Source organism: Gopherus flavomarginatus, chromosome 8 (assembly GCF_025201925.1).
Source record: "Gopherus flavomarginatus isolate rGopFla2 chromosome 8, rGopFla2.mat.asm, whole genome shotgun sequence".
In the NCBI taxonomy this organism is placed as follows: domain Eukaryota; kingdom Metazoa; phylum Chordata; order Testudines; family Testudinidae; genus Gopherus; species Gopherus flavomarginatus.
In genome coordinates this window covers 21,365,988-21,386,918 of record NC_066624.1, presented here as the reverse complement: position 1 = coordinate 21,386,918, position 20,931 = coordinate 21,365,988, and the positions used below count along the sequence as shown (strand labels likewise).

Here is a 20,931-nt window from a genome sequence, read left to right as displayed (position 1 = left end):
GGCAGCACGTGAGCTGATTTTCAGTGGAACTCACACTGCCCGGGTCCTGGCCACCGGTCCGGGGGGCTCTGCATTTTTATTTAATTTTAAATGAAGCTTCTTAAACATTTAAAAAACCTTATTTACTTTACATACAACAGTTTAGTTATATATTATAGACTTATAGAAAGAGACCTTCTAAAAACGTTAAAATGTATTACTGGCACGCGAAACCTTAAATTAGAGTGAATAAATGAAGACTCGGCACAGCATTTCTGAAAGGTTGCCGACCCCTGGTCTATGTGTACTAATTCCAGTGAGGCCTTCAGTACATACACATCTACCCTGCTATAATGCAACCCGATCTAACACAAATTCAGATATAATGCGGTAAAGCAGTACTCTGGGGAGGCGGGGCTGCGTGCTCCGGCGGATCAAAGTAAGTTCAATATAAGGCGGTTTCACCTATAACATGGTAAGATTTTTTGGCGCCCAAGGACAGCATTATGTCGGGGTAGAGGTGTATTTACTTTCCATAGGGTGCTCCAAAGCAGCAGCAGGACTCAGTTGAGCAGCATTACAGACACAGGAGAGCACTGGGGTGCACTTTGAAAGATGCATTAATTACTGAGCACACTCTGAAAAGTTTCACCTGGAGCTGCCACTGCCACTACCATCATATTAATGAGTTAGTTGCTCAGAAACTCACTATGGTCTTTAGGAAGCTAGATTGCAAATATCAAAGCCCAAATGGCATTGGTGGCTAGAGATGAGTGAATAATGGAACTGACTAATTTTATCTCTTTTACTGATCACAAATTGTCTGCATGCTAATTATAATTTGCTCCAGTTTGTTAGTTATTCAAAGTGATTTGCCAAATAACGTGTACATTCTCAGTGGACAATGCATGAGTAGTTCTTTCATAGAATCATAGAATATCAGGGTTGGAAGGAACCTGACCTCTCAGGAGGTCATCTAGTCCAACCCCCTGCTCAGAGGAGGACCAATCCCCAGACAGATTTTTTGCGAGCACTTGGAATTCAAGTTGTGAATGTTCACGCTTCGATTTTGTGCCTGCAAATAACTGAGAGCACAATTAAATGTGGGAGCATTTTACAGCAGTTGTGTGTCTAATTGTAATTCCCAATGTCACCTTGTGCTTTCCCACCATCTGGCTGATGTAGCCATGTGTTGTTTCTCATATATGCTTACATTGTAAGCTCTTTGGGGTAGGGCCCACCTTTCATGTGTGCCCAGTGCCCAGTACAATGAGGCCCTGATCCAGGATCCGGGCCTCTAGGCTCTACTGCCATACAAAATAAATAACCGCCAAGTGCACATTTGTCTAAGAGCTACAAAAATGTTCCTATGCTTATTCCCTGTGATGTTTTTAGTGCAAAAACAGCAACCACATCTGGAAATTGGGCCTTTAAAAACCTCACTAATTGTCCATTACACAGAATCTTGCACCTTCCTCTGAAGCATCTACTGCAGGCCACTGTCCGAGACGGGATTCGTGACTAGTTGGGATCTGGTTTGGTAATTCCTATGCTTCCCTGTTACCAGCCTGGGTGTTTGCATAAGCGTAGTCATTTGTATCCTAAAAACCCAGTAAGAAAACCTTATTTCTTCATCATCTCATTGGATTGAGCTGAGACATTTAACTCAAACGACACTGGTCGCAAAAGAGCCTCCCCAGTCCTCTTCTCTCCAGAGATTCCTGCTGCAGTAATGTGCCCTTCTTTTTAGTGCTGTCTCTGTGTAGATTATGCAAAGCCTTTAAACATAGAACTTCCCACAATCTACAGCTGAAAACAAGCACACCTGAAAGCTCCCATTTGGGAAAGACTGCAGGCACTGTACCGTTGTTTCCCACTGATTATTCAGCACTGCTAATTATAACCATGCTTAACTTCTTATAATTTCAAGCGCCATTGGAGTAATAGAAAATATCACAGCCAGTCAAAATGAGGCTGCATCTATTTGCCTCATAAAAGACACTCTCCAGTATAAAATGTAGGGTAAATACTTGGAATTTCAGCCTCATTTCAATAGCTTATATAAGAAATTTTAAAGGTCCTTTCTACTCTATGCTTAAACATGGTAGCAGCAAAATTGGCATCAAATATCGGGGCCACATCTCTCTCTCTCTCTCTCTCACTCACACTCACACACACACACACACACACACACATATATATGCTGGGAGAGGACTATGGTTGCATTTCCCATTGCAGACACGCCCTTAACCATGTTCTAATGACCTTGGACATATTTTACACGTACATATTGTACTGAAGCACCCTGCACTGGTGCGTCCCAGAGGAAGGACAATAGATTAGACAAACTGTTGATCTGTTCCTTTGTGGTCATTTTTAAGCTCCTAAATATGAAAACGCTGAATTAAAAGCATAAGATTGAAAGAACTTGTCCTGGTTGACAAATGATACTAATCGCCCCTCAACACCTAATTATGTAGTTGTGCATTCATTTGTAACATCTATTAGCTGAGACTTTTGCTACAGATTCTGTAATTGGAATTCAGATAAAGGATATTTACTACACTGTAAAATATTCATTTCAGAGAAGCCCAGTACTTATGACATATCTAAAAACATACACTCACCCGGCACAAGAGAGAGTGGCTAACAATGGTCCATCCAGAAAGGTACAGTGACATTGGAATTATTGCTGGTTATTATGGTGCTTCGTTAGCATGATTATGAGTGTATTGAAAGAGGTCAGATAATCTGATTGCTGTCATCAGAGCATTAAGAAAACACCAGACTTGAGGCCCAGTCTTCAGTGGCTCGAAGCAACCTTATAGCTGACATAACTTGCTACTTTGCAATTCCATCTGCATGGGGGAATCCCGAAATGGTGTAGCCAGGATGGGTGTGTGTGGCTGGAGGGCTGTCACAGCGTGAGACTGTTTGGGAAAACACTTCTTACACTGCACAGCATTTTAGATTGTAAGCTCTCCAGGGTCCATGCTTTCCTTTTTGCATGTACCCTAGCACAGACAGGGCCTTCTGGGTATTACCATCCTACTACTCCCAGCTCCCCTCACCATAGTACTTAAGAATTTTCTAAAATGCCAGTTGAGTCTTAAACATTCAGCTGGACAGTCCAGCACAGGCAGACAGAAGGAACTCAGGTTTAATGTCTCAGATGAAAGCTTGCCCGTGCATTAAGATACTACACTCTCTGGCCTCAAGGTGGAACCGTGCTGACAGGCCAATTGAAATGAGGGCTGAAGAACCAAAGCAAAAGTCCTTTACCATAGCAATCTGATCAGTGAGATTGGCTGAAGAGACATCTGGAATCTTACAACATGAGGACAGACTTTCTTTTACGGAGTGCTCTGACAGCTGATTACGGACAAGATAATATGATGTGGCTTTTGTGTTAGCAAGAGTATCACCTTGGATCATGGAACTGCATGGACAACTTCTGGTCTTTGACATCCCTCTAAGAAACATTTTGGAACCATGCTGGGACTGACAGCAGGGAAGAGGAAGAATGGGAGGGGAGATTTTTGCTAAGAGAAGTCACAGTTGTGTTTGGCAACCTAAAGAATCATAAATCTCCTGGATACATGCAGACTTCCTAGAAGGAAGGAAAAGTTGTGAGTTCCTGTGAGATTAATAGAATCACAAATAATAGTCCTAGGAACTTGCCAGTGGAGCAATATCATATGGAAATCATCTTTCTTGGAGGTACAAAGAGGATTGCAGACAAAGAGGATTGCAGACAAAGAAACTGTTGCACAAGTACTGTGCATGGTGCTTTTTAAGTGTGTATGTAGGGACACAAAGCAGCACTCCAGATCTGAACACTCCAAGCATTGGGGTTGAAATACAAGCCCTCAGCTGAACCAAAAACATCCACTGACCTTTTATTTCTCTGCTAATCCTGAACTTTGGGGTATTCAAAAATCCAGGTCCAAACTCTGAATCTTGAACTGTGTGTGTGTGTGTGTGTGTGTGTGTGTGTGTGTGTGTGTGTGTGTGTGTGTGTGTGTGTGTGTGTGTGTGTGTGTGTGTGTGTGTGTGTGTGTGAGAGAGAGAGAGAGAGAGAGAGAGAGAGGCTTTCTACATACCTGAAGTGTTCTGATGACACAATGGTAACATGGGAGTGAATTCATTATGACTTAACCAGATTACAACAACCTCCCCCAAGCCCGTGCTCCCAGCTGAAACCACGTGAATAATCCAATGGGAAATAATATTTATTGTGAATGTTGGCAAAACATATTATCAACTAATTACTTGTTGATGAACATTTTCATTATTCAGCCAGCTCTGATGTCTGCATGGCTGTAGAACGGCTCGGATAACAAGCTGTGATGAACATTCATGAGGGTATTTGCTGTTTTTCATTGAATATTTGCAAATAAATAATAGGTTGGAAGCTCCATGGGGCAGGGACCATCTTCTAATTTATGTCCATACAATGCATAGCTCATGGGCCCTGATCTTTGACTGAGCACTCTGGGCACTGTTGCTATACAGATAAAATCATCACATCACTGCAGTTGTTTGTTGTTCAGCTGGCTTTACTCTCAGCTTAGCTCTGGTTTTTCAATTCGCCATCTATTAAACATAAAACAAAAGGTAAACTCCTGAGAGGAAACAGCCGTGACTGAGTCTGGCTCTCCCTTCCCAGGTGACCCTGGCTCATCGGCTCACACTGGATGAACATGGTACGCTACCTCTGCTATTGCTGGTGCTGCTGCTCACTGGGGCACTGCCCACTGCAAGCTCAGCTCAGAAAGCTCTATGTGATGCTCATGTCGGCTGCCGAGTTAAGAAAGGCAGGTAAAACACAGGGCGTCGCCGACACTTCCCCTTCTCTTCCCCCCCACTAGTCGAGCTGGAATATGGCCACGGCCAGTTGTCAATATGAGAAGAATGACCAAATCTGTAAGTGTCAAAAGTGGAAGCATCAGTTCGTAGTGTCTAGGCCCAGCTAGAGACAGTCAAAACAATCCCCCACCTACTCGCAGAGGCAGGATGGCAACTGGCAAACTCGACAGCAGCTCACAAGGGTTCACTTGTCGGGTCGAGCGGAAGGGGGTGGGACAGGACCCAGTCCTGAGAAGTGTTTTTCTCAAACTGCCTCCTGTGAGGAGGAGTGTATGTCAAATGAACATTAATGTAGCAAAGAGCAAAAATAACAGAGGCTAATCCCTGCACCTAAAATTCATCTTATATGTCAACAGGGAAATTCCAGCCCCACTGACATTTTGCCATCGACTTCAGTGAGGCCAGGAGTTCACCCTGAGACTTTCGTCTGCAGCACCGAAGCTAATGGGGGACCCAGGGTAGCAATATGGTCAATTGAATTGATTCCCAGTATATAGGCTACCTTTCCTGCCTCTTCCATGGAACAGCTGCCCTCCCTTTTCTCCCGCGCTTCCCCCCTAAAAAAGTCTGGAGACTAGCTGGCTAGTTGACAAAATTAAACGCCAGATCTGCACAGCTGCAAGTCTGCCATCTGCTATGTGTGTAGTTGGCAAATGCCACACACACAGCAGCATAATGGTATTAATTTCTTGGGAACAACTTTTCTTAGGGTGGCTGACAGGGCTTCATTTGTTTATTGTTTGGTATTCAACAAGCCTTTGATTAACATACTGCTGAGATCTCTAGCTGCATCCACAGTGTTAGTGATCATACTAGGGCATACGCATCCTGCTGTTAGTCCTGGACTTACACCATGGATTACTTTGGCCTACCATCTACAATGGCAGGTCTGCATGGGGAGATTGTGAGATTACTTCGAGCAAGATAATAGTGGATGAATAGATTGGCCAACTGGCAACTCCACTGAAGTCACCAATGGGCAGAGCTCTGTGCTTAATGCAATTAGGTGACTGCATGAACTTCTAAATGATCGTCCATTTGGGGATCTCTTTCATAATCATGCTCCAGAATCCAAGTGTTCTTTTAAGGCCTTGTCTACACTGAGAAGGGGTTGCCAACATAGTTATAGTTATATCAAAGGCAAGCCCTCCTAGTGAGGATGCAGCTTGCACCAGCCAAAGAGTTCTTTGCTAGTATAGTTTCTACCAGTTCCCTAAACAAAATAAGCTATCTTGGACCTTTTGCCACTATCACTGTGTCTATGCTAGGGCTTTCGCTGGCATAGCTGTGTCAGCAAGTGAGGTAGTTTTTCTCCGCACCACACCTGACATAGCTAAGGCAGCAAAAGTGTAGAGCAGGCCTAAGAAAAAAATTAAGCCGCTAAACCTTAGGGCTGGGAAGATAGCCTTCAAAATGTTAAACCAATGCAAAGCAGGCTGGGATGCCTGCTGGACTCTGCAGTCAGAATGGTTTTGAGAGCAGACTAGATTTCCCCTGTTTATCGCAATGAGACGCTACCTTGGCAGCCTAATGAGGAAACTTAAAATGTCAGTGATTTTAACTGTTTCCTCCTGACCATTTTAGCAGAAACATTCTGGCTAATGAATCTTTTTCCATCGTTGTTGGATGCAGGAGCTGATATTGGGACAAGGGGCAGTAGGACATACTGTTGTATCCAGGTTTGCTAAGCCAGAGAGTGAGGAATTCAGCCCCTCACCCCCAAGTTTAAACTCATCTCCGCCTTTACCCTAGGGAAGGGAGAGAAGAGATGCATCTTCTCTCCAGAGCCAACCATTTTAACTACCTCCTAGTTGGCAAAGACAATTGTCACATCCTCCTGTGAGCCAGAAGTTCCAGCAGTCCCCTATGCAGCTATCAAAACATGACAACTTCTGTAGGGCAGTCGTGGGTTTCAATTCAAAAATCTGAAGCACACTGAAGATCTGCAATGAACTGAATTGGGTAACAAAATAAGTGATGATCTAGTAAACCTGGCAGCTGGGACAAACAAGGGAGAGGGCTTGGGGACAGTTGTGTTGTGCATAATACTAGGTCATCATTTAGTTTGCCTACTGCCCAGGACAGGAGGCTATGCCAATGGGTGTAATGTCAGGATTTAGCCTGATGCATTTGCATGGTATTTATACATTGACAAATTACTGATACACCAGTCACTGTCCAATATATTGACCGTTAGATTGATGGTTGTAATTTTTTCCCCCTCAGTCAAACTCTAATAATTCAATCAAGTGTTTTCAAAGGGAAGATAACCAGCTAGAGCAGTACGCAGAGTGTATGGGGGATTGGATTGTTTGAATGATCTGGTTTGGAAATTAGATCTCACTATGAACAGGTGCTTGGGCTTTGCTGATTAGCTATTTTACTTAACTCAAAAGCCAGGGCTCTGGTCTCGCTTTATATTATTACATATTCATATTTTGTCATTCCCCACATTTCCTTTCAGTGGACTGGCTGCATCCTTTCTCAGCAAAATATATATAAAAAGAAGCTGCTGCAACCAGAATCCGCAAGTTCATGTAATTGAGCACTAATTTCAAATATGGGCCGGAGATTCTCCTATGTTTCAGGGGACACTATCAGGGAATGTCACAAGTCTTATTAAAGACATAGACGACACCATTATTCAGCAGTAAATAGCTATCAGTACACAGTACACCCTCTTATTTATTGCCAATGGTTATTACTAGAACTATTCTACATTAATTGTCCTGAACCTATAGATTGCACTAGTATTACTCCTGTGATTTGGCCATTGCTGTTAAATATTGTAACGTGTGTCTTACAATGGTGGCAACTAGCTATTTATCTAGGCATTTATACTGCCTTCATCACTTTGCTATCGGATTACCTGGACACTCCTGAGTGTTAAGAACCTCAGCATATTCTGATCATGGTGATGCCCCTGATGCCACTCTTCCTCCCCATTTGCTGATATTTCAGCTGGCCATTGCATACTCTCAAGCCATGGGGCAAAGCACAGTACCTGGATCTTCAGCCTGAGATGTGAGCAAAGTGATTCCCCCTTTGGGGATAACCCTTGCCCTAAGCCAGGCTGGTTTGCAAGTGGGGAGAGAAGGTATAAGGAGCCCTATCTGCACCCCATGTCATCTACATGGCAGTCTCAGTAGAGCCACAGCTCATATACCTGTGTGGCCTACAGGTAAGGGTCATGTCTAGTCTATTACTTACCCTCCAGCTGGCTAATGCATATGCTGCACTCTACATCAGGCACTATTCAGGGCATAGTTGGCACCTACACAAAGGAGCAGCACAATGCACTTGACTAAACGTACCTTATCCCCCTAGAGGAATTCTAGGTTTCCTTTCTGCAGAGAATGTAACCAGCAGAGTCTCCGCTCCCCATTTCTTCACCAGCCAGGGCAGCAGATTTTAAAGCCCTGTGTAGGTAGAACAGGTGGATGGATAGTTTACGAAGCACTTTGGGATGAAAACTGCTAGATAAATGTTAGCTATTACAAAGAGGAAATTCACTGAATTCCCAAGAGAAGGAACTGCAACAGTATAATTACTCAGCTCCACTGAATAGGGGAAGGCAGATCCCAGAAAGAAAAAAAAATTGTGTGGGACAAGATCCTGACTTAGTCTAATAAGGAATGAGGGGCTTTGGAGAACTCAGAGATAAATGGATTAACCATGATCTTACGCCTAAAGTGGGACTCAGGAGATCTGGGTTCTCTTCCCAGCATTGTTGGAGACTTCTTCTGCAGCCTCGGGCCAGTCACATCCTGTCTCTGTAGTTCAGTTTCACTGACTATTCCATCTGTCTCTCTGTTCTAGGGTTTTCTATCAGACCCATCTAGTTTCTAAGCAGGGCTCATAATTCTTGCCTACTTTACAGGGTTCTTGTCAGGCCATTTTCATTAGTGTTTATAAAGTGCTTTCAAACCTTCAGATGGAAGTCATAGAGAAGTGCAATAGAATATTATGATTAGCATTGCTTGGTGCATAATACTATAGTTAGACAACATAGTGGTGAGGATGGTATAAATGGTAGATAAATCAAAGATCTAATTGTGCTCTCTCTTTTTATATATATATATATATATATATATAGCATTGCTTGGTGCATAATACTATAGTTAGACAACATAGTGGTGAGGATGGTATAAATGGTAGATAAATCAAAGATCTAATTGTCCCCTCTCTTTATATAAATATAAAGAGAGATAAATCAAAGATCTAATTGTCCCCTCTCTTTATATAAATATAAAGAGAGAGGACAATTAGATCTTTGATTTATCTACCATTTATATGTGTATATATTATACACACACACACCAGAGGTTATGAATGCCTAATATTGAAGGGAAAGCATGTTGGGTTTTTTGCTTCTAATTGGCCATGAGTCTGTCTGCCAAGTGCTAAGCACCTTCATCTTCCACTGTAGTCAATAGCAGATGAGCAAGTTCATCATTTCCCAGGAGCTGCTCATCTCTGGGTTCGGCTTGTATTGGAGACATTACTCAAGAATCGTTTTTCCTTATGTAAAGATTTCCTTGCAGTGCTGCCAATGTCGCTGGGAACCTGGGGGTGCATGAGCCATGTCAGACCCAATCACACTTGTTAGCACTGCCCTGGGGCAGTCTGATGGATGCACCTGGATTTGAGTGATCATTTTTAACTGTTCTTTGATTATTTTACAGAATTTGATACTCAATCTAAATATAAAAACAAAGCCATTACCTCTGAAAAGTTCATCCAAGAATGCAGGTGATGTGACTTTACAATTATAGGAATGAAGATGTTTCCCCTCAAACAAACCAACACATGTAATGGCATGTTGCTGGAGGCCAAACTCCGAGTCCTTATTCAACCCCAATCAAATCCATGTGGAGGTTTGCCTGAGTTAAGGCTTCAAGTTTTGCCCCTGTATGTTTAAAGTGGGAACTCAGCACTTTAAAACAATCCTTTCATATCTCTAGGAGCTTCTGCATGACATTTAGAAGCAGACTCCATATTGTGGTCCAGGTCTCCCCTCCCACAGACAAATCTATGGGCGGGCTGAGGGGGGAGGGGGAAGGAGGAAGTTCTCTGCAGTTCTCCTCATGGAGTTTCCTCTGAGTTCTCCCTGTGAGAGAAGGAGAGGGTTTGCCCACCAGAACTGGTAGCTCACCCACAAGATCTGCTAGAGGGAAAAAGGCCTTTGTGCACAGACCTGGGGTGCTTCCTCCATAGTGTTGGGGCGCCTGAATCCCCCTCTAGCTCCCTCGCCAAGCCCTCCCCAACTGGTGATACCCACTCCTTCCGCAAGATGGGAAGTTCTGTAGATGAAGCAGTTCCCTGCATGTGTTTATCCTGGGGGAGGGAGAATTGTACTCATGCCACTTTAAAATCATCCACTCTTTCTTCAGCCAAATGGTGCTTGCCTTACTCCCACAACGGGACATAATGACTCTAGTGGGACTGAGATTGAATAGACTGTAAATTCGTGGGGTAGGTACTGTCTTTTTGTTATGGATTTGTACAAGGCTTCGCATAATGGGGTCCTGAACACCAATCAAGGCCTCTAAATGCAATTACAGCAAAGATCAGTATAGCAGTGCAATTCGGACCATTATCTTATCATACAAGGCTGTAGTTGCAAGGTCTGTCAAATATTCTTTTACATCTTGCCCTTCCAGTTTTACAGTATAATTACTGTTAGTGTGAGTGTATTCATTCAGCTTGCTCATTTTGATTTCCCACTCTCTTTTTCATGTTCCCTCTCCCTCTGCACACATCAGCCATGTAACCACATAAGCAAAAAACTCCAGACAGGAGACTATTAAATCTATCTCAGATACTCCAGAGATAGGCCTGGCATGAGAACCTCGATGCATAAAATGATTCTCCTAGGTGAAGACAAATCCTGCCCCAATTAAATTCAGATCATAATACTGCCATGAACCTGATCAAAAAGAGCATTAAATATCTGCCCTAAATAGGAATTTACTGTAAATCCCACTTAGTATTCATTTAATTGATTATATAGAGTTAATTGGCATTATTTTGAAAACTAAGAAGTGTTAGGTAACCAGTATTTCTTACTATTGTTAATAATAGTAAGTAATATATTAGTAAGTAAGTAAATAATAGTAACTACTACTATTGTTAATAATGATTATTATTTTAGTTTATTCAGTATGGTTACATTTTAAAAATATACATAAATGAGCCCAGATTTTTATTTGTGACATTAACATATTAAGGAAATACATGTTTTATCTTATATTGTTGATTTGGCATTCCTATTTTAATAATACTACCTACTCTATGGACTATGAAACCTCTCATGTTATTGAAAATCTTTATACCTTTTGGAGTGTTCTTTCTAGGATGAATACCATCCAAATAGAATATCTAGGTAGGAAATTTGTTTATACCTTCCATTGTAGCAGTGCGGTGATATGAAGCCATATTTTGTAGGGAGGACACTGCAGTTATAGTATATCACATCCTCTCCTTCCCCATCCCCCACCCCTCCAGGTTATAAGGTTGGAATACAATGGAGCAGTAAAAGCAAATGCAACAGTAAATATTCTTCTAGTATTTCTCCGTTACAATGCATCTGTCATTGTAGCCCATCAATATCATTTGCAGGTTCCCTCGCACTAAGGGTGGCAGACTGCGGCATGTCAAATTTGACAGCATTCTTTCTTGTCCATGCACAAAAATATTAGACTTTAAATACAATCCATCTCAAAGGGGGTGGGGAGGAAATAGGCTGAGCTCTTGGCTGAAGCTTTTACTATCTATGTAATAAAACAAATCTGCATCTGTATGTATACGCTTTTTGAGCAAATGTGTTGCACATATAGATAATTGTGGCTGGTGTAGCACTGATTTTTTGGGACTGGCTTATACAAGGCATAGTAAACCCACTGTCTTACACACACACATATATACATATGCAAATGCACACACACACATATAAGCACAGGCACAGCTACATATGCTTTTAGGTTTCATATACACTGTATATTCAGAAATCAATTTTTGTCAGCCAGATGACAATCCATAATAATTTCTTTCTTCAGCAATGTCCAGAATACATTTTTGAATAGCTTGCTACTAAATTGTTTTGGGTTTGGTTTGGGTTTTTGAATTGCCTTTGAATTGCTCTCTGGGAAAAATGGTCTGAAGGGCATTGCACTTGGTCAAATTACAGAACAGATAGGTGCACAGTATAGTCACTGCCCATCAGCCAACACAAATATTTTCATCAGAATCAGCAGTAAAAATATATTTTTCCTCTTTGTTTTGTCTTTATCTTGCCCCAGATGCCTAGGCAGGCATAGCAAGCTGTAACCCAATCTACATCCGCAAGATGCAGGTGTGAAAGATTTGACCTTGGGGGAGGTGTGTCCTAGTGTCTTTGAAATCTTATGAATGAAATTCCAGAGGATTGTATGTGTGTGTGCCTCTCTCGCTGTGTATGTGTATGTGTGTATCTCCTCGTGTATGCCTGTGTATATGGAACAAGGGAGGAAGACTAGTTGTTATTCTGATCACAGCTTTCCTGATTCACAGACTTGGAGCTGATCATGAATATAAGTGAAGACTTTGACGTCAGAGTTGAGATATATCAGCAGACCCAATGGGGCAAGAATATTAAGTGCAAGTCAATGCCAGCAATCTGCCAACGTTATTAGCAATGTTAACCAAGGAATGAAGCGTAATCCCAAGGACTGGAAGGACTAGCACGAAAAAAAGGGGAAAGCTGATCAGCAAGACTCAAACAAAGGTAAAACAACAGAAATACATGTTTGCCTATGTTGTTGCATGTGTTTGACTTCTCTTCTGCGGGCTAAGGAAGGGGAAGGGTGTTTGCGTTGTATTGAGCTGAGCTTGGAAAGCAAGCTGGTTAGAAGGTGGCCCTTTCAATATTTTAATCCTAGCGCTCTGGTTAATTGCATTATGAACAGCACTAGCGACAGCAGCAGCAGCAGCAGCAGCAAAAACCTTGACGAAGAGATTCCGGACTAAACCATTTGTGACCTTTGCAACTTTTGTTTTCATAACAATGAAATGTGAGACGATATATACAAGGCGTTGGAGGTGATGTGATGGAGCGGGGGTTAAAGGGTTCCTACTTAGTGCAAGGGGTTTACTATGCAAGAAGACCATGTTTAATGCAGCTGAGATTCTGCAGTTGCTTGCAGCCAGCAGCCCCTGAGCGCACCAGTATTAAAAACAAGCAAAGTTAATGTAGGATATTTCTTTACTGGGTTCTAATTTAACCAGAAGGGTCGCTTAAGTACGAGGCTTGCCTGGCCACAAATAATATATTTTTTATTTATTACTAGCAAAATTATTTTGGTCAGAAAGATACATTTTAAACAAGGTACAAGAAGATACAACCATTACTCTGTTTAACCCACAATTTGCTCTTGCCCAAGTGTTAGCGTTGGAACCGTTCTGCCCAGGCTATGCATCTGCAGCTCTGTACGTGTGCCTGATGTAACAGGCTCCGCAACCCTCTCCCTTTTAATGGGGACGAATGCAAAGAGCATTGTGACGGGTGAATTATTTGACACTCGGTTTTGCTCACCTTCAGCTTTTTGGAAGGAACTCGGGATCAGACGAAGCTCCATCTGTTCATTCAGGGGAAGGGAAGGGGAACAGCCAAGATGGGGAGGAAAATAATTTTATTCAAAGATCGAGCCTGATTTTTAAAAATAAAATGGACCGGTTTGGGGCGGGAGGGGGGTTCCTGCAGCTGCGTTGGCGCTCAGCTCCCAGAGGCGGGTGGGGTGTGTGACACCGGGGAGTGGCCCAGGCAGGGTATTGGGGTTTTAATCCTGGCTGGGTCAGATCAGTCCCCAGTGCAACTGGCATTGGGGACACTGGGGCCTGCCTGGGGGCTAGGCTGGGACAGCGGGTCTGGTCGTGTCTTTTGCGGCCCCGCGCTCGGGGGTGGACAGTCCAGGCTCTTTCCATGCTGCTTTCACCCTTGTCTCCTCTCTTGTGTCCCTTGTGCCTCCTCTCTAGCGATGCTCCACAACCCCGCAGCAGCTGCAGCCGCCATGGAGGAGCAGCTGCGGCAGCAGCAGCTACGGGTCCTCCTCAATGCCTCCTCCAGGCCCTTGCCCAGCAGCAGCAGCATCTGGCCGTCCAACTCCTCTGCCTCGGAGCCAGTCACGGCGGCGGCTGCGGCGGGCGGCGGCGAGGCGGCGGGCGGAGGAGGCGGAGCGGTCAGCCCCTGGGACATCGCCCTGTGCGCCACGGGCACGGCGGTGGCCTGCGAGAACGCGCTGGTGCTGGCCGTGCTCTTCTACACGCCCAGCCTGCGCGCCCCCATGTTCCTGCTCATCGGCAGCCTGGCGCTGGCCGACCTGCTGGCCGGCCTGGGGCTCGTCGTCAACTTCACCGTGCAGTACCTGCTGCAGCCGCCCAACGCGGCCGTGGCGCTCAGCGCCGCCGGGCTGCTGCTCACCGCCTTCTCCGCCTCGGTCTGCAGCCTGCTGGCCATCACCATCGACCGCTACCTGTCGCTGTACAACGCGCTCACCTACCACACGGAGCGCACGCTGAGCTTCACCTGCGCCATGCTGCTGCTCATGTGGCTGCTGTGCCTGGGCGTGGGGCTGCTGCCCCTGCTGGGCTGGAACTGCCTGCGGGACCAGGCCACCTGCAGCGTGCTGCGGCCGGTGACCAAGGACAACGCGGCGGTGCTGGCGGTCACGTTCCTGCTGCTCTTCGCCCTGATGCTGCAGCTGTACTTGCAGATCTGCCGGATCGCCTTCCGGCACGCGCAGCAGATCGCCGTGCAGCACCAGTTCATCGCCACGGCGCAGGCCACCTCCACCCGCAAGGGGCTCTCCACCCTCTCCTTCATCCTGGGCACCTTCGCCCTCTGCTGGATCCCGTTCGCCATCTACTCCCTAGTGGCGGATTCCAGCTACCCCGCCGTCTACACCTACTCCCTGGCCCTGCCCGCCACTTGTAACTCACTCATCAACCCGGTCATTTATGCCTTCAGAAACCCGGACATCCAGAAGTCCCTGTGGCTGGCCTGCTGCGGGTGCATCCCCTCCACCTTCTCCTCCAGACCCAGGACATCCAGTGATGTATAAGGGGGGTTGGCCGCCCGGATTGTCAAATGGTTTCATGCTCATACTCCGCGTTGTTATGATGTATTACCACCAGCAGGAGGAATCGCAGACCCACGCATCTCCTTTCCTGGAAAAAGATGTCAACAAGAAACAAAAAAAAAACCAACCACCAAGAGTGGTCTCCTTTAAAAAATGCTTATTTTCCTACACATTTTATTTATTTTTAATTTAAAAACAAAACAAAAGACCAAAAAAATGATCAGCGCCTGACGCTTTTTCTCATCTCGGTGTAATTGAAAGGGAGAGCAGCACGGCAACTCTTTACTTATTTCTGAAGCCTCCTAGCGAGGGGCAGGCCGTTGGGAAGGTCCCGGTTAGGAACGGGGAAAGACCTGGGGCCAGCGCTCCCTCAGCCCCACACCACTGAAGTCACTGGGGGTCACCCCAAGTCAAACTCCTATCAAGTGCGGGGGAAAGTCAGGCCTGGGACGTGTTTAGAGCCCAGCACAGCTCTGATGCTGAGGGCTCAGGGCAAGCTCGAGAAAAACGTGTACGATATTGCTTGCTGGTAGTCTGGGTTTGTTTGGAATGGTTAAAAAAATGACCATATCCAGGGGGCTTCACTGCCTGAAAGGTGGGTTAGGGGTTTTTGGTGGTGGTGGTGGTGATTTTTTTAAAACTATAATCAGGTTTTGCTCTGCTATGCAATAATAAAAGGGACATTGTGAGATGTGGTAACCTGCCAATATTTTTCATGCTAGACCGGTTCAGCATCACGAGGTTTGGACAGCTCCGTGGGCAGTGGTAGGAGCACAAGTGGTCTGTCTTACGATTTTATGTTTATTTTTGTAAAAAAGCACATGGAAGTCAAAGATTTACATTGGCCCCTTTAAGCTGGGGAAAGGAAATACGATCCCGAGTCAGGAACAAATGAAGGCCATTCCCCTTCACTTGCTGTCGTAAACAATTGTATAGTGTTGCTATGTGCTGTTCAGCTGCTGCATTGCACCTCAGAGGAGGCTGCATTTCAGTGGTGGGTGAAGTGATGTCTGTATATTTATATCTCGTTTGTCTGTGAAGCACTTTGAGAACCTGCAAGATGAAAGGCACTTTAAGGTATGATTATTGTTTATTATTATAATGTGAGAGTAAAGAGAACTCTTTGCTGAAAGATATGTTTACGGTGCATCATCAAATCTAAAGGTGGGAGGAAAGGACCTTTTAGTTTATCTAGTTAATCCCCCTGCCAGGTCAATGAAAGCAGGCAAAGAAAGAGATGAGGTTTTTTTGACATCAAAACCTAGGTTAATCTTTCACTTATTCCAGTGCAGGTATAACACATTGTCTTTAGCAGTATTGGTAATATAGTATGCTGATCTCTTATAGTGGGGGTGGGGTGGGGGTATATGATCCAAAGACTGATATTCTGCACGTGGTTGGTTCTTCTAAAGGGAAGCCTACATCATCACACGTCTTGCTTCCGAAACTACTAGATTAATTTGCTTCAATAGAGAAGCTACACTAGCCTCACGCTCCTCTACTCTATCACATGCTTTGTGGTATTAGTGAGAAAATGATGAAGTGTCCTTCATCTTGTGCTTTATTTGGGCCAAGAAGTGGACTAGTGCATTCCTTTAAAAACAAAATAGCCTTCAGAGATAGACAGGGAGTCTGTTCTATAGGGGAAATGTCCAGGGTTGCTTCTTAGGTGGGGGTGGAGGGTTGTCTTACCACCTATTCTCGCAAAGCCCTGCGAGGAAATTGCTTTGCTGTGAGATCGATGCTCCAAATATGTTGCTTTCCCTTAGAAAGAAATCTGTGCTACAACGCCAGACATATCCCTCTTTCAAACAATAGCCCATTCCGGCAGTATCAGTCGCAAAACCTGGCCTAGGTTTATATTATATAAAAAACAACAACGAAAGAGAGAACATCACCTGTAAATATAGTTCCATGAAGGACAAAGTGTTCGCATTTATGTCTGAATACAGGTGAACCAATCATTTCTCTATGGAGCTGTGCGATGAAGATCTCTTTCTAGCTCAGCAAAGCTCAGTGCACATGACAAACTGTGACTCTCAAATGCATGCTTTGGGCCTGGACTTCTTTTCTAGCTCCTAACGGTGTTCCAGCTTTTCAGTTTTTTTACAAGGAGCAACGTACAACATGCACAAATTCTAGTCAATATTTTTACAATTTTATTTCAAGTTTTTGCTGTTCATTTATTTATTATTCTGTTTCCATGGTTGCAGACAACCTCCTGCAGTTCCTAAATGTGCAGGCTCAATGCAGAGTTAATTAAAAACATTTTGAAATAATGTTTTTATACGACTTGATCTAGAGGGCAAGTTTTTTGTTTCTCTGGGCAGCTCATTTTGTATTTTTAAATCAAATGTAGCATTTAAACGTTTGCTCTAGGCATACAGCTAAAATGAACATCTTGCATTTTCTTGGATTTCCGAATGATTCCCTTTTATACAGGATTTTGATTTCAGAATTTTCCTCATAAGGCGTTTAATGGTGTGAATGAAATTTCCTCACTTTCCAGGGATCTGTAGATTAAATATGACATAGGTGCATAGCAATCAAAGCAAAGTAATGTTCTTTTATGGCCCTCAGTGTCAGACACTCAGAGGAGGAGTGTTACTTTGGGATGTGATTAGCTAAAATGAGGAAGTTACTGATTATAAACTGCCATGTAAAAGTCAGAGATTATATGACCATGTCTTCTAAAATACTGTTACCTGGCCAAATCTATTTCGGGTGTAACTCCACTGAAATCACTTGGCTAAATTCAGATGCTCACATTAAATAGTATCTTACCCTGCTTCAGTGGTGCTAATTATGGAATAGGTGAATGGAATTCACTGTGCAATTCCTTGAGAATAAGGGTTTCAGGATCTGGCCCAATGAAACTACACCCAAGGTAAATTTGGACCCAGGTCTTTTGGATAAACATTTCAATCTAGTTCTTTCCTTGTGGTTGTCTCAGAGAAGCAACAAGAGATGTTCAAAAGGGCTAAGTATGTTTCATGAAGAATTTCTAAAACTCTTCATTTGAAAATTCACAGAAAAATTCAAGTTTTCAAATTCATAGTTTTCAATTTTTGAATTAAAAAAATCAGGTTTGGGTTTTGTTTTGTTTTTGCCTTTTCACTCCTTTTTTTCTTTCTCCCTCCCTGACCCCACCTTTATCCGTGGAAAAAATGAAAAAACGAGGGAAGGACAGGAAAAAGGAGGATAGAAAAGGAAAAAAACCTGAAGTCCCCCCTCCAAGTTTGTTTTTCATTGAGTTGTGGAAATATCAGAACATTTCTTCAAAAATTTGCAGTATGAAAACAGTCCATTTTTGTTGGAAAAAGTTTTAAACTAAATATTCTGACTAGCTCTACATTGCAGCACTCTTTGTCAATATTTATTAAGGAGAGCTAGGTTCATTATTGGAAATATTTACCAAGTTAGTAAAGCTGTATGCAAGATGATGATACACTGATGTTCTATTGTCTTTCAAAGCTGAGTCCATGGAATGCGTTGCTACAGAACACTGGGCGTGATTCTGTTCACTCTCACACCAATTAAATCAGGAAGAAGTCCACTGAAGTCAGTAGAGATACACCAATATAGAATATCTGGTGGAAGAGGAATATGAGATAAGATAGGGACTGATTTATCAGTGGATGCTTTGCAGCACTCTAATGATGCCAAGCAGCTGTAAACACAGTTTAACTAGTCAGCTGAGCCAAATTTACAGCTGCTTTGCATTATGGGAGTTGCACAAAGCAATTGGAGTGCACTGGGGAATGTGGGCCATTGTTTATTGGCAAGAATCCTCCTGTTGGATTTGGTCCGATAAAGAAACCAAAACTGACATAAGCTGTTTGAAATGCTGAGGTATTGAGAAGTGAGTCTGCTGTAATTATTGTCATATTAATAAAAATACAAGTCGGTAACAGCAGCTTTACAGAGCATAAAGGGCAGATCCTTAGTTGGTGCAAATTGGCATAAATCCTTTGACTTCAGCAAATCTAAACTGATTCACACCATCTGAAGATTTGACTTACTTTGGAGGGACAACTCAGTATGTAGTCAAGGTTATTTATCCACTAAACATATAATAACAGTGATCTTCAGCATCTTTGCATATCAGAAAGAACATTCTGCAGAGCTGTGTGCATTAAAGTCGAATGCTTATTATCAGGAAGGTTTTGATTTCTCCTTAGGACCAAATCCTTGCTTCCTCCTTCCCACTTATTGAGTAGCACATGGATTTTGTTTGACTGTTGTTTAGGTTGCCACCTTGTTCAGAGTGAACTAATTCAGCTTTAGACAGATGGACCGTGTCTCATTGAAACAGTAGGTGAAAACGACCCCCCGTCATTCCCTCCTGGGGTGGGGTGACTGACTTACCTACCAAAGATCACTGATGAGCAGGAGCCCCCATGCCCATCTCTGGAGCAGAGCTGGCTGCTTTTTGGAATAGGAAAAAGAACAATGCCAGCAAACCCAAGTGCAGGTAGGAAATCATGGGCAACATACATAATCAGGGACATGCCAGAGCCAGGTTCTACGCCCTGCCCGCCCCTGCTGCTGCATATTGCTGTCCTCTACATGAATGAAATCTTTCAGTGTGGGGAGTCAACACTACTCAGATCAGCACTAACCTGTGTAGCATTTTACCACGGAGTTTTGCTCCATGTTTATGGGTGGCATGCCACACCCAGCAGCCACTTCCCCAGCGCCAGCCTCTCCCAAGCTGTGAAGCCCCATGTGGAGCTATTGCTCCTCCCTTCACTTACCATCATCACTATGGCAAATCCCAAAGGGACATAGTCTCCTTGCGAATCAAGTGCCATCTGTATTGATCTTCCCTTTGTCGCCCCAGCCCAGTTCCAGCCAGCTTCCTCTCCTTTCACCGCTGTAAGTGGCAGAGTGGATTGGCCCCAGTGTCTTTAGCTGAGACACCCTTGATCCTCAGTCATTGCTCCCCCTTGGAAAAGCAAGGTTCTCACATGCAAGCAAAAGGCTTTTTACTGACAATGAAGAGCCAGATCCTGATCTTAGTTACACCAGTAAAACTCCCAGTGACTTCAATGGAGTTAGTCCAGATTTACACCAGTGCAAGCAAGTGAAGAATTTGGCCTCAAGCAATTGCACAAAATATTTAGCACCACCAAAACCCACCCCAGTGTTCTTTCAAAGTGACCAGAGAAACATGAATCTGCTTTTAAGTTTTTTCACATCTGGGTGTCTTGTTTCCCCTTTTCTTTCCAACTACATGTTTGATAGCCAGCAGCATAGTTGTAGGAAGCACTTATTAAGTTGCTCTTTGTTGGGTTTTTTGAGAGGCAGGTGGGTGGGTGGCAGGGGAGGTGGAAGTGAAGGAGAGGGGAAGGGAAAATTTTCCTTAGATACACACAGTATTTGAAAAGCTTGGGAGCACAGCTAAATGGGACACTGTCACAAGCCAAATGGGGGCACCTGCACTGAACTTAATGGATCTAGTCTCATATGTTTAAAAATATGCCTTTATCAGTGTTACTAACCATACCTTAAATTTTTGACATTTTTAATTTTTTTATATATATATTTATGTATTGTCTATTTCCCCTGGCCCCTAGCTTAGTTCATGGAACTATATTTGTCATTTTCACTTTCTGTGTCAAACCAATTTCACTTCACTAGCAGGAATGTTACAACCTTTGGGGTCTCAATTAAAACACTGCAGTGACAATTTTTATATCTCAAACAAATAGTTTTCATTGAATTTAGAATAAAAACCATGAAAACATTATTGTTCACATTGTTAGAAAGTTCCTCTTTTTTTTTTACAAACACCTAATTTTGGGGTCTAACTCTACTTGACAATAAGCCTTTGATGTTCATAATTACTTAAATTGTATCAATGTATAGTAATAATTAATGGTATACAAAATACATTTTTAACTGTCAGGAATAAGTGTATGATGCATACGGTATTTGCCTCTAATTCTTCTCATTAAAGCCAGTC

General features: G+C 43.5%; 1 protein-coding gene across 2 annotated transcripts in view; it reads left to right on the top strand.

Annotated features, from left to right (window-relative positions):
* Positions 1–20,267, top strand: part of LOC127056613 (G-protein coupled receptor 12-like) — a 62,919-nt gene extending 42,652 nt beyond the window's left edge. Inside the window, exons 5-6 of one of the 2 annotated variants that reach the window (XM_050964688.1) lie at positions 12,400–12,613; positions 13,861–20,267. In XM_050964688.1, coding sequence (XP_050820645.1) covers positions 13,863–14,945 — 1,083 coding nt within the window. In that variant the 5' untranslated portion in view covers positions 12,400–12,613; positions 13,861–13,862 and the 3' untranslated portion in view covers positions 14,946–20,267. Of the gene's footprint in view, positions 1–12,367; positions 12,614–13,860 lie in introns of those variants that run through there. The other variant, XM_050964689.1, reaches the window with a different exon arrangement.
* The last annotated feature ends 664 nt before the right edge of the window (positions 20,268–20,931 follow it).